This window comes from Bos javanicus, chromosome 16 (genome assembly GCF_032452875.1).
Source record: "Bos javanicus breed banteng chromosome 16, ARS-OSU_banteng_1.0, whole genome shotgun sequence".
Taxonomy (NCBI): Eukaryota; Metazoa; Chordata; class Mammalia; order Artiodactyla; family Bovidae; genus Bos; species Bos javanicus.
Window position 1 is genome coordinate 36,549,926 of NC_083883.1, and position 16,211 is coordinate 36,566,136.

General features: G+C 35.5%; 1 protein-coding gene across 8 annotated transcripts in view; it reads left to right on the forward strand.

Annotated features, from left to right (window-relative positions):
• The window catches only part of RGS7 (regulator of G protein signaling 7), a 479,738-nt gene that overhangs the window by 448,937 nt on the left and 14,590 nt on the right, over nucleotides 1-16,211 (forward strand). For all 8 annotated transcript variants that reach the window (XM_061382532.1, XM_061382530.1, XM_061382533.1 and 5 more), the window contains 5 exons: nucleotides 4,325-4,423; nucleotides 5,608-5,669; nucleotides 6,634-6,744; nucleotides 7,992-8,117; nucleotides 14,046-14,232. In XM_061382532.1, the coding sequence (XP_061238516.1) occupies nucleotides 4,325-4,423; nucleotides 5,608-5,669; nucleotides 6,634-6,744; nucleotides 7,992-8,117; nucleotides 14,046-14,232 (585 nt within the window). The remainder of the gene's footprint in view (nucleotides 1-4,324; nucleotides 4,424-5,607; nucleotides 5,670-6,633; nucleotides 6,745-7,991; nucleotides 8,118-14,045; nucleotides 14,233-16,211) is intronic.

Below are 16,211 nucleotides of genomic sequence, written 5' to 3' on the forward strand. Positions count from 1 at the left end.
TAGAAACACCCGAAATAATGTCTGATCCAATATCTGAGCACCATGGTCCAGTCAAGTTGCCACATAAGATCACCCTTCTATATGACAATTGCTAGAAGAGGTCCTAGAACAACACAAAACATAAAGAAAAATGACAAAAGCATTTGTTCTTACATGACTGCAGCCACACTTCAGATTGTTTCCTATAACTGTAGAACCCACATTTCAAAACAACAGCAAGTTGTTTACTGTCTTATCATCTTTCTTTCCTGTGTTACTTGCATTTGAACATAATGGCATGTAATATTTTAGTTAACAGCTAAAGTGCACATCCTGGAAGAACAGTTAGCAAATTCATGATTAATGCCTAGTTTTCCTGCTATTAATGCAGTGGTTGTAGCTGTTTATACTTTAAAAGATTGGTATTTCTTTACTTCCATATGCCAAATGTGGAAATTTAAATTTTAATGTGTTACATAACAGAATAAACTATTCATATCTTAGTGCAGCACAAAAATGTTTTAAGTAAGAAGTACAATACATTTGCAGGCAAGAGAAACTGCTCAAAATAGATGAAAGAGAGGAATATTCTAAAACCTTAGGAATAGGCAGGGAGTTAGCCTAGATATTCCTGGGTGCAGAGATGTGGACGCTGGCAAACTTTCTCTCTCAATCTTCTCTAGTCTCCTTTCACTGCTCTGTCTCTGCACTGGCTTCTTCCACATGGCATCGGACATAGTCCTAATTATTCTCCAGTCGAGCTGAGCATCCCCCCTCCTCCACCCATCACCAGTTAGAAAAATCCCAGATATTGCACTCCACATAAAAAAGCATAGAAACTTCCTTCACTCTTTAGTTCTTAAAGTGCCTTCCCCTTGACCAAAAATAAAGGAAAGAATTGTCTTATCTCTTCTGAGATGTAAAAGGAGATCACATATGAACAGATTTATGTAGAAAGTCAAATCTGTTTCATTTAATGAATAACCTATTCAGTATTCATTAGGATGGTACTGCATATGTAAAGTGTTAATCCAGGCACCCTGAGGAACAACAAAAAAAAGGTGTTATAAGTCAAAGCATCTTGGTTTAGTAATTATCTTTGCTATTAAAACTCAAAGTGGATCCAAATTAGTTAATTTTCCCCATCTGCAAATATTAAGACACTGAGACAATTTCATTTCTCTTTTTCTCTAGCCCTATCCGCTCTATGCCAAGATTTCTAATATATTTCAGTTTTCTAAAAGGTGCAAATCCTTTTACATTGCAAATGATCCTCATAACTTATTGGCCAAAATAGGACCACTTTTCTTACCTCCTTTATGCATGAAGTAAGCCTTGAGCATAAAATTGCATTATTTGTGGCTATTTTCACTCTAGCCAACAATCAAAGTTAAAAGCTATTACTGATCCCCAGAAAATGAAAGGTACCCTGAATGAGGAAAGAGAGAATTCATGATGTTTACTTACATATAAGACAAAAAAGGAAATGTTCCAGTAACCTCAGAACCAGTGGCCAGGCTGCTGGAAGACTATTTGAAACAGCACCGCCCGATGGTTTGGGTGTTTTATGGAACTTCAGGATGATCATGTGAAGTGCATGTATATTGAAATAATCATAGAAATGTAGAGATAGAAGGTAATTTATTAATTATTTTACTTCTTTGGCACCATAAATTGTGGTATTTTTCTAGCACTCTTTTAAATTATTTTAAATCTTAACCAACAAACTCACTGTTAGAACTGTCAGCTATCTTGTCTTTAAAACATTTTTTACATGAACTAGAGATTCTTATTAAAGAACCTTAAGTAATTAAACCAAGGTTAAGTGAGAATGGAAAGTTTACACCTTAGATGTCTTTTTTATTTTCTTTGTCAAAAATTAGTATGATACAACTAAAAAAAATAGCAGACATTAGAAACTATAAGCGTTTCATAATTGGTGGTCTTTCGCTTCACTAATTTTAAAATACCCACCTCAACTGTTACTTCGGAGTTCAGAGGGTTATGTTATTTAATAACCCTCAAACACAGCTAGTAGCAGTTCATACAGACCTTTCTTCAGTGAAAATTAAGTCTCTTTGTATTCCAGGTACTGTACTCTTGTCATTCTTTTCTTTTTCTTTTTTTTTCCTAATTTTATTTTATTTTTAAACTTTACATAATTGTATTAGTTTTGCCAAATATCAAAATGAATCCGCCACAGGTATACATGTGTTCCCCATCCTGAACCCTCCTCCCTCCTCCCTCCCCATACCATCCCTCTGGGTCGTCCCAGTGCACTAGCCCCAAGCATCCAGTATCATGAGTCGAACCTGGACTGGCAACTCGTTTCTTACATGATATTTTACATGTTTCAATGCCATTCTCCCAAATCTTCCCACCCTCTCCCTCTCCCACAGAGTCCATAAGACTGTTCTATACACCAGTGTCTCTTTTGCTGTCTTGTACACCGGGTTATTGTTACCATCTTTCTAAATTCCATATATATGCGTTAGTATACTGTATTTATGTTTTTCCTTCTGGCTTACTTCACTCTGTATAATAGGCTCCAGTTTCATCCACCTCATTAGAACTGATTCAAATGTATTCTTTTTAATGGCTGAGTAATACTCCATTGTGTATATGTACCACAGCTTTCTTATCCATTCATCTGCTGAAGGACATCTAGGTTGCTTCCATGTCCTGGCTATTATAAACAGTGCTGCAATGAACATTGGGGTACACGTGTCTCTTTCCCTTCTGGTTTCCTCAGTGTGTATGCCCAGCAGTGGGATTGCTGGATCATAAGGCAGTTCTATTTCACAGTTTTAATCATATGTTTATCTATGTGATTCTTTGTGTAACCATTAGGTCATAAGTTCCAAGGAAGGAGGAAGCATACCTATTTTTGTTTACATCTATATCCCTAATGCTCAACAATTATATACAGCATATAATAGGTGTTTGATACATGTTGAGTGAATGATGGAAGGAAAGAAAAAGACAGTCCAAGCCATTTAGTTCAGTCCAGTTAGTAATTAACTGACATCACGTGTGCTAGTCTTTGGGTTGAAATGTATGCCCAGTGACAAGAATTGAGTTTCAAGGAGGTTGGAACTATGTCAAAAGAGGGAAAATTGAAGTACCTACCAAAGATAGTCAGAAAAGCAAGTCAAATATGTTAAAGGTGGGCTAAGAGCAAAATAGTGGGAACTCACAAGGGAAAAGGGCCCAGGTACAGAGCCAAAAGGTTAACATTAAGAAGAGGTAGAATCCAGGTGAAAACAGGTCAGTTAACAGAACGAATTTAAATTTAGAGTTACTGGTAAGGTTGGTGATGGGCCTGAAAATTGGCTTGGTTAAACATCTTCCCTCTTCTGATTTCAATAGCTTCTTTCCACTATTTGGCAACTTTAATTTTGTAGGGCTTGTGAAACTTTGTCACGTCCTCGTCCATCCTCATGTCCAATGGAAAAGTGCTTAGAAGCTAACATTAAATTCTTTATTTTAAAGTAACAGTGCTTTAATATTAAAGAAAAAGTAACTTGGCCTCTCCCTTGAGTTGACATGTAAGATGTCTCACCTTCAGTTAGGGATGAATTTTTGTTCTTGAAGTCCCCAGATTTTTGTTTATATTTACTAAGCAATGGGTCTTTCCCAAAAAAGAGCATTCGCAAATAGTAGGGTTCACCTTTTGACAAAATAGTAAAGAAGCACTTGGATATTAAGAATTTCAAAGATGTATAAAACCTTAGGGGTCACTGACGTTTGTAAATGGCACCTACTGAAACCAAATGACAAAGTCAGTATTGTGAGGTAAATGGCCCAATGTTGAGCTGGGAAAGCAGGAACATTCTGGTGTGTCTTTGATGATACCATCAGAGACAAAATCAGCACTGGAATTCTTGACCTGATTTCTCTCCTTATTACTCGGTTCCTTTCCTATAAAACAACTAGATTATTTTTACCCTTTTGGCCTTATTACATTTTTATTCTATTATATATCCACCTCTGTTTTATTCTGAAATTAATACTTATTAGATGCTCTGTTGTGCTGTCATTTCCCAAATTAGTATTCTCAGCTCACCCCATATTTTGTCACAGTTACCTAGTTTTATTCCTATAGTCAGTTATTCTGTCAGTTAATAATGCAACCACATATTTTTTCCAAAAACTCTGTGCTTTCATTTTAGATTCATATGACATTTATGCTAGCAGTGCCTTTTGAATTTTGATAAGCTTAATCCAATATGCAGCAAAGTTTTGAGTTACCTTAATGAATATATAACACAAAATTACCTTTTAGAAAGTCTGTGAATATAAATGTAACTTTCTCTTAACATATTTCTTTTTTATTTTAATATAGTCTGTCTATGGTCTACAAAATGATATTAGAAGTCACAGTCCTACCCACACACCCACACCAGAAACTAAACCTCCCACAGAAGATGAGTTACAACAACAGGTGGGTCAACCTATAATAATGGTTTACAGAGTAGCTAGTGTAAAGACCAGATGTTAATGTTAATAGGAGATATTTTAAAAATTGATTTGTAGGATTGTATTTAAAATGTAATTTTAAGATATGTATTCTCTTGAAGATGTATTAATATAAGGAGATAGTTTTCAAAACTCTTCGCTTGTTATTTCTCCAAATCCTTTTTCCTCTAATTTTTAAAAATCACACACACTGACTCACAGATGACTCCATTATTGAGTTAGTGTATATTCCATAATTCTGTTTTAAAAAATGAGAAGACAATAGGTTGGTGACATTTAGGTCATGTGTTTTCCACCTCCAATCATGTGATGTGATCTTCACAAAAGAGTGCTCAATCTTGTTTCTGCAGTACTGATCTCTAGAAGCCTCTTGAAGTTTTTCCTCATTAGCACTGATGAGCAGATATATGGCTTCTTGGTATAGCAATGGTATAAATTGCTTCTTGTTGCATCTGTTGATAAATAAATAGCTTTGGCTGCAATATTTCAAAGGCAATACCAAGTGTCTCATATCAAATCATCATCAAATTTCTTGGTTAGTTGTCATGAGACTTTTTCACCTTTTGCTTATTTCTTCCTATCAACTATGTAATACATACTTTTTCTAGTATATTTATAATCACCTTGAAGGAAAAGTAACTCAGAGAGTTTTAAATTTCTACATGTTGTTATGTCCATGTGAGAATTTGCTCTGAAATGTTGATAATGTTATTAGTAAAACAAATATAATTGATGCTTTTGTTGGGCTAGTATTAGGAAGTAGGGTTTATCTTGAAATTATAGTAACAAATAGCAAATACATTTATTTTCTGAATCCACTGTTTGATGGAGAAATGTGATTCTAATTTGTATAATCACCATGAATAAATGCTTACAATTTCTATAATACTTTTAAAATAAAGTTATGTTGCTGACGTGGGCAGAACGTTCAACTCCACTGCTGTTCGAAAGCAATATTGATTATGTGTTTACCGTCAGAGCTTAATTTTTATTAACTCTTTCAGAGCCCTCATGTTTGATTTTTTCTATAGACTGAAATATTCCTGTCTGAGAACATATTCTTGTTTAGAATTACTCAATCTATTAGAGTTTAGAGTTGAAAATTGGAGAATGTCACTACTTATGTAACTACTTATCTCTTTTTTCCAGATAAAGTATTGGCAAATACAGTTAGATAGACATCGGTTAAAAATGTCAAAAGTTGCTGATAGGTAAGTATTGTAAGATGCCCATATAAATTAAAAAATGTTCAGATGACAATTAAATGTGTTCAATATGGTCAGAGAACTGGTGGGAGGAGAATTGATATAATTGGAACCCTGTAAGAAATATTATTTTCTTTTCCCTTTTGAACATAGAAAACTTTGAAAGAGCTCTTTTGTTGCACTTTAAATGACAGAATGATCATTATTATCTTAGGTGTCTAGAAGCCCAATCTTTGTGCAACCACAATCAAATACAGAAGATAATTCCAAGGAATTGAATCTTTTCACTCCTGCTAGGAGAAATAAAACTCAATTCATTAAGTTACTTGTTGGCAACTTTGAAACTTTCTGTTAATTCTTCTTAACATTTACAGTACTAAGTTATTTTATGACTTCAGAATTTGAATTAAGCTTAGATTTTTACATATTTTCTTCATTTAAATCTGTTGAGACATTTATATTCCGCACTTTGAGGCATTGCCAAATCTTACCTCTCCAGTGTTTTTCCTCTCCTTTCTCCCTTTATTTTGTTTTAAAAATAGATTTTTTCCCCCAAAAGCATGCTGTAAGTGATTCCCCCTTTACCTAATTCCTGTAAATACTTTTGACAAAAATTGCCTTTTAACCTCTTCTCCAAGTTGAGCTAACATCTGTTCTGCTGTGGGTAGGCTAGATGACCAAGGGTTGGAATTGCTCCTTGACACTTCCTTCTATACACTGACCTTTTCCATTTTGTCTCATTTTAATGACATTAAAATGTCTCATTTTAATTCATATTGCTAAGGCATTGGGAAAGATGGAATCCTTAACCATATTTATCTTCAAAGAAGCATGAAAACTGCTATCAGATTTTATTCTATAAGCAAGCAAGGATTCCTTGGCCAGATGTTTTTATAGTGTGTCCCTTACAAAGATCAGTTTTACCTCAACCAGAGAACTAAAGAAAATGAAAATGTCTCTTTTTCTCAAGTCTGCTAAGTTACACAGAGCAGTATGTGGAATACGACCCGTTTCTTGCGCCACCTGATCCTTCTAACCCATGGTTGTCTGATGATACTACCTTCTGGGAACTTGAAGCAAGGTAAGTGACATTTTCTCTTCCTTCCAAATATTTCACTTATTTCAGGATTTGAGTGATGTAGAAAGAATCCTATAGCTGACTAATTGTAAAAGTAATTTTACTCTGTGTCTACATTAACCATGATATAAAGCTCTTCTTCAAGGCAATGGTTTTTGAAACTTAGATGTTTGTATTATATCAGATTTGCATTTCCAGAAAGACTGGCACGAAAAAATCAGATGTGCAAGGGTTTCAAGGTCGACTAGTTAGGATCCTTAGTTCTTAAAATTTAGCTCATTGTTTTTAGCTTCCTTGAAAATCCACATAGCCACAAAGGTCCATCTATTCAGGTAAAATGAATGCTAAATCCATACTTACTTAAGCCCGATACAAGTATGATGCCTTTATAAATTCTGTTTTGGAACAAAATGAATTTACCATAAACACTCTAAGAGAAACTGACAAGTGTCTGACTTCTTAAGAAAACTAGAACACAATTTAAGACTCCCTGGTTTCTTTCATCAGCTATATAAGAGAAGAATTATATCACCAATCTTGATAGAGTCATAAAAAGATCACTGCATACCCCTTCACAGAGTGAGGATTTAGTATTCTGCAGCACTTAGCTAGATTGCATTTATGGACCTTCTCTTGCTTTTATGTCAGTTAAGTGGTTCTCAAATGCTTGACAAGTATAAATCTCTTCATCCATAAGTTCTCAGTTTTATAGATGTGAAAGTTGGAATCCCAAAATGTTGTGACTCAGCCAGGACTATGTCACACATTTAATCAACAACAAAGTCATAAACCAGGATGTAAGCCTTTTGATTCTCAATGCATTTTCCTCCAGTACAATGTGCCACCATGAGACTTCGTAGTGTAGCGGTTAAGAAATTGAGCCCTGGCGTCAGAATGTCTGCAACATTACCTATTTGACATTGGAAAGTTATAACCCTCTATCCTTGACTTCCTCATTTATAAAATAAGAATTATAATAGTACCCATCTCAAAGTTGCTGAAGAAATCTAAAAGAGAATCCATCTCTTGGCATTTAATACTTAATAAATGTTAGACTTTATTATTAATGCCTAACTTTCTTCTCACTATAATTTCATGCAGAGTCATCAATCAGAGGTTTTTTTTTTCCCCTGAAAAATATGTTAAAGATGGGAGCTTCAAAGAATATATGATTTTGAGGTGAAGTGTAATAGCAGAATATAGAATTTGTAATGAAAGGAATATATTTGGCTTTGTTTTGTTTTCTATAGCAAAGAACCAAGTCAGCAGAGGGTAAAACGATGGGGTTTTGGCATGGATGAAGCATTGAAAGACCCAGTCGGGAGAGAACAATTCCTTAAATTTCTAGAGTCAGAATTCAGCTCAGAAAACTTAAGGTAAGACATGTTGTTTGAATCTTATATTCTAAGCAAGAGTGACCTTCTTATGATGAGTCTGGTGATTTTGCACTCGACAGACCAGTTACTATCCCACCAACATCATGATGAAGCTATGGACCTATTGAATTTCTGCCTCTTGATAGAGGAAGAAAATGTAATGAAGGCAAAGCACTTTGTCCAACATTATCACTTCTTCATAATGGTTTATTTTACACTGTCTCCTGATCTTTTAACTATGTAAATCTGATGCATTTGAAATGGACTGCATAAAGAAGTATCAGACTAGTATTTGGCAAAACAAAGAATCATCAATAATACATATGTAGTTTAATTAAAATATCACTTATTTATCATATTGGTCTTCTTTGTGTATTGCATCTCAAGTAAGACCTAGAAAAAGAAATCGAGTGCCTGTATCAAATAACTTGAAACAAAATGATGGAGGCAGTTCATTTACTTTGTACACTTAAACACAGCCTCATGGCAGTTGAGAGCAGTACCAGATTGAGCTGTTAGTGTCTGCTAGAGAGGTGTGTGTCCTCTCATCTGTTGTAAACATCATCCTTACATATTTTTGAAATTTTTCTGACTTAAGAGGCACCTGGAAATTGAATTTTTAAATGTAAGACACTGGAATAGGTTTTAACAGCTCTAAGATCACTGAAGTGAGCAGTAACTTTCCACTACATAAAATGGTTCTTCCACAAGTTCTTTCATTCAGTATTCTTTTGAAATGGAACTCTAATTTACTTTCCCATGACTTATTCAGTCCTGTGAAATCCATTTTGAGAAAGTTGCCAGCATTCCTTTATTTTCACTGCAACTTAGCAGTTCCAGAATCATCACATTCTTTGCAGGAGATTTAATAGATACCCAAACCAAACCATTTAGAAGAACATAGAATTTTGACTGAAGTTCCATGGATTAAGCAAGTTGACCACAGGCAGAATCTGGAGAAATTTAATTATGCCTGTCATTGGTTTCAGTGACGCAGCTTCCTATTCTTTTTCAAGTTTATTGAAACTTGAAAGCCTGTTGACCAGGATTTCAAGAGGTCTGCAGGTACTAAGGATTTTTTTGGACCTAAATAATATTTTCTGTCATAAGGTCACATCGTCAGTTATTGAGTACAGAATGCTTTAGAAAATAAAGCAGAGATAAATCTAGTTTTAGTCTTTTATGGAGTTTCCTCTAATTCTCTATGTTTTTGAAAAAAAGTGCTATCATCATGGGTTTCATGATAAAGAAATAAATAAGTAGTACTTCACCATTATCACCCAATCAAATAAAAATCCTTCCTGATTTTATTAGAAGCACAGTTTACACGTGAATACAGAGATGAAAACAGATCGCAATACAAAAGGATGAGTGTTAGATCTGAGAAATACAGGAGAAGGGCAAACCCAAGGGGAGAGATCACTCAAAGCCCCCTCAGGGAAATAGCTTCCAGCTGAGACCTGGATGATAAGGAGATAACCAGCTGAAAAAGGAAGAGGCTTTGGGACTAAAAGATTAGCATGTGCAAACTCTCTTTGATGAATGAAATTGATCACTGCTGATTTTTTCCATGCCTTATCTTATTTCCATTTTTATCTCAATAATCCTATGACACACTAAATTGCATATATACTGATAAATAATTGCATATAAGAAATATTACACGTTTCATTGTATGAAAATGTATAAATATCATCCAAAAGGCTTTCTGCCCTATATTTTAAAAATACAGAATAATTGCATTTGAAGTAGTCCCAGCCCTAATTCTATAGAGCTTGGATATTTTGTATTTTTATGGAAGAAATGTTTAGTTCTGGAAAGGTAAATGCTTGTATATATTTTTGCAGCCTGGAATCTCCCTTTCCCATTTCTTCCTTTAATTTAAATGGCCTATGTATATGTCCTTCCCTGCTGTGTTAGGAAAATAGGGGCTGGATATACCAAGAATCAGAGGTTGTATAAAAATGTTGCAAATAGACAGCAGACATAAGTATCTACCAAACGCTATTTTTAATTTTGGTCTAAACTGATCATTTGGAAATAGATTTATTGTGTTTAATTAGAATGATTTCTTAAATCTGAACTAAATTGCTTTTAGAGTCCTTTTTTTCTTTTTAAGCATTATAATCTGTTAATATTTTATTGCATGTTATGTTGAAATAAAAACAAAGTTATATAAAAAAGAACCATTACATATTTCTTATGTAGTCACATATATATTTCTTGAGTATATACTGTAAGTCTGTTTCCTACTAAGAACAGATAGATAGATATAGCTATCAAGTCTTGAACACCTAGGATATGCCATGTGTGCGTGTGTGCTTAGTCGCTGCAGTTGTGTCCACTCTTGGCAGCCCTAGGGACTGTAGCTCGCCACTCTGTCCATGGGATTCTCCAGGCAAGAATACTGGAGTGGGTTGCCATGCCCTCCTCCAGGGCATCTTCCCAACCCAGGGATTAAACTTGCATCTCCTGTGTCTCCTGCATTGCAGGCAGATTTGTTACCCACAGAGCCACCTGGGAAGTCCGGTGTATGCCATACCATAGTATGCTTTATATTCACTACTTCTATAAGTATGCCATGCCATATTTTACATTTATCATTTCTGGTTATCATTCAACTAATCATCACTTCAAACATAAAATTTAAATATTAATACCCTTGCCCCATTTGACAGGCAAGCAAAATATGAATAGAAGAAGTTAAGCATCTTTACAAGTCAGATTGCTGATAATTGCCATCCTAGGCTTTTTATAAACCAACACTAAGCTTCTGTCCACTGCTCTTCCTGTTTCTGCCTAGGTATCTGGTGTCACAGACCAAGAGAGACAAAACAGTCCATTTAACCAGCAGGGCTAATTACACCTAAATACACCTCAGTGCATCTTATTTAGCATCTGCTATTTATGGAAGTATGGCGCTCATGTGAGCAAACTTCAGGTATTGAGACAAAAAATAGTCAAGAAATACTGCTCATTGATAAGGACTTATTTCTCAAATAGAAGTTCTATTCTCACTTGGTGTGCTTTTGCTTGTTCCTCTTTCAGGTAAACAGAGTAAGTACCAAGTAAATTCAGTAATATGAGAGTTATATAATACGAGTGCCTAAAAATATCTCAAGCACTTCAAAAGTGCCCTTTACATAATTTATCTCATTTTACCTAATGGAAACCCAGTGAGATAGGCATTATTATCCCATTTTACTGATGAAAAAAAATCAAGGCTCAATGACATTAAGATAATTCCTCATATTCCAGCTTTCATATATTAAGGGGGGAGTGGAGTTTTAGTGAGTTCCCTTTACATTCTACTAAATCATTGCAATGATGACTATGCTGAGGATAAGAAAAAGAATGATGCATTTAGTGAGGCATTCAAGAGAGTGCTTTTTAGAATGTCATCTGCTGCAGATCTGGGGACAAACCCTATATATGGCACTCACAGTGGGCAACTTAAATAAGTGACTTAGTCTTCATATATTCAGCTTTCTCTGAAGTGGGGGAGATATTAGCACATACTCTATAAAGCTGAAGGGATTGCATGTTTTAATATAGCTAAATCACCTAGAATAGAGCCCGCACTTACAGTGTAGGCGCTGTTATTATTACCTCCTCAGCCCTTTGATATCTCATCTATAATTTCAAGTCTATTTAAGATGTCACTGCATCTGTATAGCCTTCCTAGAACTCCCTTTTCCAATGCAGTAGTTGCCCCAGCAGAGGGGCTCCTTCCTGCTCAGCATTCCCAGACTGTCTGGTTTGTGCCTATTCCTTGAGAATCTCTCGTGTGCTTCCTTGTATTATGGTCATTTGAATGGTGTATCTTTGCTAGTTCAAGAACACAGATATTCTTTTTATCCATATGTTCAAAGAGCGCTGCAATGAACTTGTTGTTGTTGTCGTTCAGTCTCTTAAGTCATGTCCGACTCTTTGAGACACCATAGACTTCCCTGTCCTTCGCTATCTCCCAGAGTCCACTCAAGCTGATGTCCATAGATTCGGTGATGGCATTCAACATCTCATCCTCTGTCCCCCCCTTCTCCTGCCCTCAGTCTTTCCCAGCATCAGGGTCTTTTCCAATGAGTTGGCTCTTTGCATCAGGTGGCCAAAGTATTGGAGTCTCAGCTTCAGCATCAGCCCTTCCAATGAATATTCAGGGTTGATTTCCTATAGGATTGACTGGTTTGATCTCCTTGCAGTCCAAAGGAGGGACTCTGAAGAGTCTTTTCCAGCATCACAGTTCAGAAGCATCAATTCTTCAGCTCTCAGCCTTCTTTGTGGTCTCTCACATCCATACATGACTACTGGAAAAACCATAGCTTTGCCTATTCAGACCTTTGTCAGCAAAATGATGTCTCAGCTTTTTAATATGCATCAATTATAACACTTAGGCTCCCTCAGATTGCACATAGCATTCCTATTAGATTGCACATTGTCAGAACCTGTATTTAAAAAGGAAATGGTCTTGACCCTTGCCTTCTAAAAGCAAAAACATTTAAGATATAGTTCATATTGGATTATCTACTGATTCCTGTCCATAAGAAAATGGTACCTAGAAACTGGAAAATTATTAGATTGAGTAATATTTGATATTCTAATTCTAGCTCAACTGCTTTATTACTTTTTTTTTGAACTTTCCTTAATCCCTAAGTTTAAAACATAATAGTTATGAAGGTACTGCTTATCCCCTTCTACTTCTGTTAAAACCCTATAGCCTGTGTTGTGTGTTAGTTGCTCAATCATGTCAAACCCAGATCTGCTGCACTGCAAGCAGACTCTTTGAGAATCCCCTGTAGCTTATAGTGATTCATCTCTGTGGTCATCTTGTCCATATCAAGATCACATCTGGCCCCTATTGAGGATAACAGATCTAGTGCTTCCTTTTTCAAGTGTCCTTTTTGTTTGTTTGTTTAAAGACACTATTATGACATACATATTCATGTTTCATCATTACTTCTAGGTCTAAACAAAAAGATATAGGGCAAAATTGTAAAAAAATGAAACCCATTAATATGATGTGGCTTTTTGTTAGACTTTGCTATTTGCTTTTATCAACCAGAATATGTCCTGGTGTTCTTTCCTTTCCGGATAGACTATATTCTATACAGAGGGACATAAAATATATATTTTATATTTAGAAGTAGGTCAATATTATTTTTTCCAGAGCTTCTGAATTGCTATGATGCTTCTGCAGATTTAAGCCTTTTGAACAATTACATGTGAAAGCTTGCTGCTTCTGTCATTTCATAAGTCTCGGAATTAAATAGCCTAAAATTAGTTACTTGCCCTGATTTCTCCAGCTACAGCATTTTCTAATCTGTGTCCAGGCCTCTTTACGTTCCAGTAAAGCTTCATGGTAATTCCCTTACCAGGTAAAGTAGAAAATCCTCTCCATACTAACCCCCATTGCTCAAATGGACAAAAGATCCAAAAAATAGAGTATGTGGTATAGTTTATGCCCTCAGTCAGATGATCCATGTCACTCCCCCTAAATCCCTTCAAACTCCTCTTCCTGTCTAACAAAAGGTTCTTTAGTACTGCTCCATTGTTTTAGTAAAAATTTGAGGTTGTATGGAATCAGGGCCCTGGCAGGTCTGCTTTTCAGTGTGTGTGGACTTAGTGGCTCAGTCATGTTCCACTCTTTTTGACCCCTGGACTGTAGTCTGCTAGGCTCCTCGTCTGAGCCCCCTGGGAGGCCCCTGATTTTCAGAGAACACTTAAAAAAGATTGTTTTCAATATTTCCTTTCCCCAAGTGTTATATCTTTGAATACAACTAATAAAAAAATCAGTAGAAGCCTGTTTCTGGACGCCCCCAGAGAAAATTAGCTTATTATTATACCTCATTGTGAATTATATGATAAGCCAATATTTTAAGAATTGTCAGATTATGAGACATCAGACATCAGATTATGTCTCGTTTTGTGTAGATTCTGGCTAGCAGTGGAGGACCTGAAGAAAAGGCCTATTCGAGAAGTTCCCTCTCGAGTTCAGGAAATATGGCAAGAGTTTCTGGCTCCAGGAGCCCCCAGTGCTATTAACTTGGATTCTAAGAGCTATGACAAAACCACCCAGAATGTGAAGGAGCCCGGACGATACACTTTCGAAGATGCTCAGGTTGGTGCATGGATGGAACTCACATTGCATCACACATGTGCTCCTGAGAAGTTGAACGTTGAGATACTTTTGTTTGATTTTCATTATAATCTGTGGCTATGTCTAACATTTTCAATTTAGGGGTGTGTGTGTGTGTGTGTGTGTGTGTGTGTGTGTGTGTATATATATATATATATATATATATATATATATATATATATGTGCGCGTGCGCATGCGCTAAGTCGCTCAGTCATGTCCGACTCTGCGACCCCATAGACTGTAGCCGCCAGGATCCTCTATCCATGGGGATTCTCCAGGCAAAAATACTGAAGTGGGTTGCCATGCCTTATTCCAGAGGATCTTCCCAACCCAGGGATCAAACCCAGGTCTACTACATTGTAGGTGGATTCTTTACCATCTGAGCCACCAAGGAAGCTGTATGTAAAACAACTAAATGATCTAGAAGATAACGGGGATACTTTAAAGAGTTTTTAAAGCCTGAGGATTTTTGTAAATTTGAATGTTTTTACATGAAAATTTCTTGAAGGGAAATATTTTAAATATTTGAAAGCTTTTTGCTTTAGTTTCAACTCTGATACCTCAGTAACACATACTTGAACTCTTTAACTTATCTTCTAATATGGAGAATCTGAGATTCTGACCTTCCTAAATAATATGTTATTATGAATAGTCAGAACTAAATTAAATTAGCTTAAAGTTATGTAAAACTGAAACCAGTTTTGTCTCTGATGGCAAACTGAAACAGTAACTTTAGGCATTTAAAAATTTTCCAAGTTACTTTTTTTAGTCTACATAAAGAAGAAAAAAATGAAATTGATATTAAGATGTTAACTTCCTAAGACATAGTTTTATTTAAGTGTGTTTTTTTTTCCCTCAAACTGGATGAAGTTGTCTCCTTAGAAGTAATTTTAATTTCTCTAAAAAAAGTATATTGTGCTCAAGAGGAAAAATAAATGTGTAACGAGAGGATATCATTTCCTAATGATGTGTTGAAATTGGCATTTAAACCTGAACAAACATGTTTCATAATTTCTTAAAACCTCTTTTAGAGATGAATGTTAGCTCTAAAAAGTGTCTTGTTTTTTAAATAGCTATGTTACTAAGAGAAAATATAGAAGATGAAGCATGAGGTACAGAAAATTCCTTTCTTATTTTTACTCTCAGTATAAAATATATTTATCACTGGCTTTGGTTTAAAAAGAAATGAGCCACTGTGCAGGAAACTAACACAGGTTGAAACAGCCAACCAGAAACCCATTCATTCACCCTGGCTCTGCCATGGTCTTCTATGTGGAAATAATTATATTTTATGGAGACACATGAGAGAGAGCAGGAGGAAAATTCTGTTGCTTATTTCTCTGCTGTTTTATCTTTCTTTCAATTCAAGATAAACTTTCAAGCATTTTTGTAGAGTCACAATGTGTAAAATATTTGGAATGACCTTCCCAAAAGTCTTAAAAAGAACATTTCTTTGTTATCTGTGTCATTGAAAAATATTTTTGCTTAATGTGTCTTCAATAAAAGGAAAAGGCATAATTTTCTATGGAAAATATTACCACCTGACCATAGGCTTTTTTCAGTCAACCTCAGCTATTTAATCCCAGTTTTTTGTGGGTTTATAAACCCTATATTCAAAAATACAATAATAAAAACTCTTGCCACTGTTTAAGAAGAGATACAGTGTAATAAGAAAGCAGATTCTGAAGGCAAATTGTCTGGGTTCTGTTCTGAGCTCTGCCCTGTGACCTATTGCAAGTACCTCTTTGTGCTTTAGTTACTTCATATTTAAAATATATATGGAAATGGTTGCCAACCTTGTTGAGGTTCTGTGAGAATTTAATTAACTAATAGAGGCAAGCACTTGGAAGTGTACCTGGCACATACTCAAACATATTTGAGCACTTACTATGCATTCCCTCATACTTTGCTAAATATTGATCATTCCTCAAATCCTGACAATAACTCTAGTTTATAGACT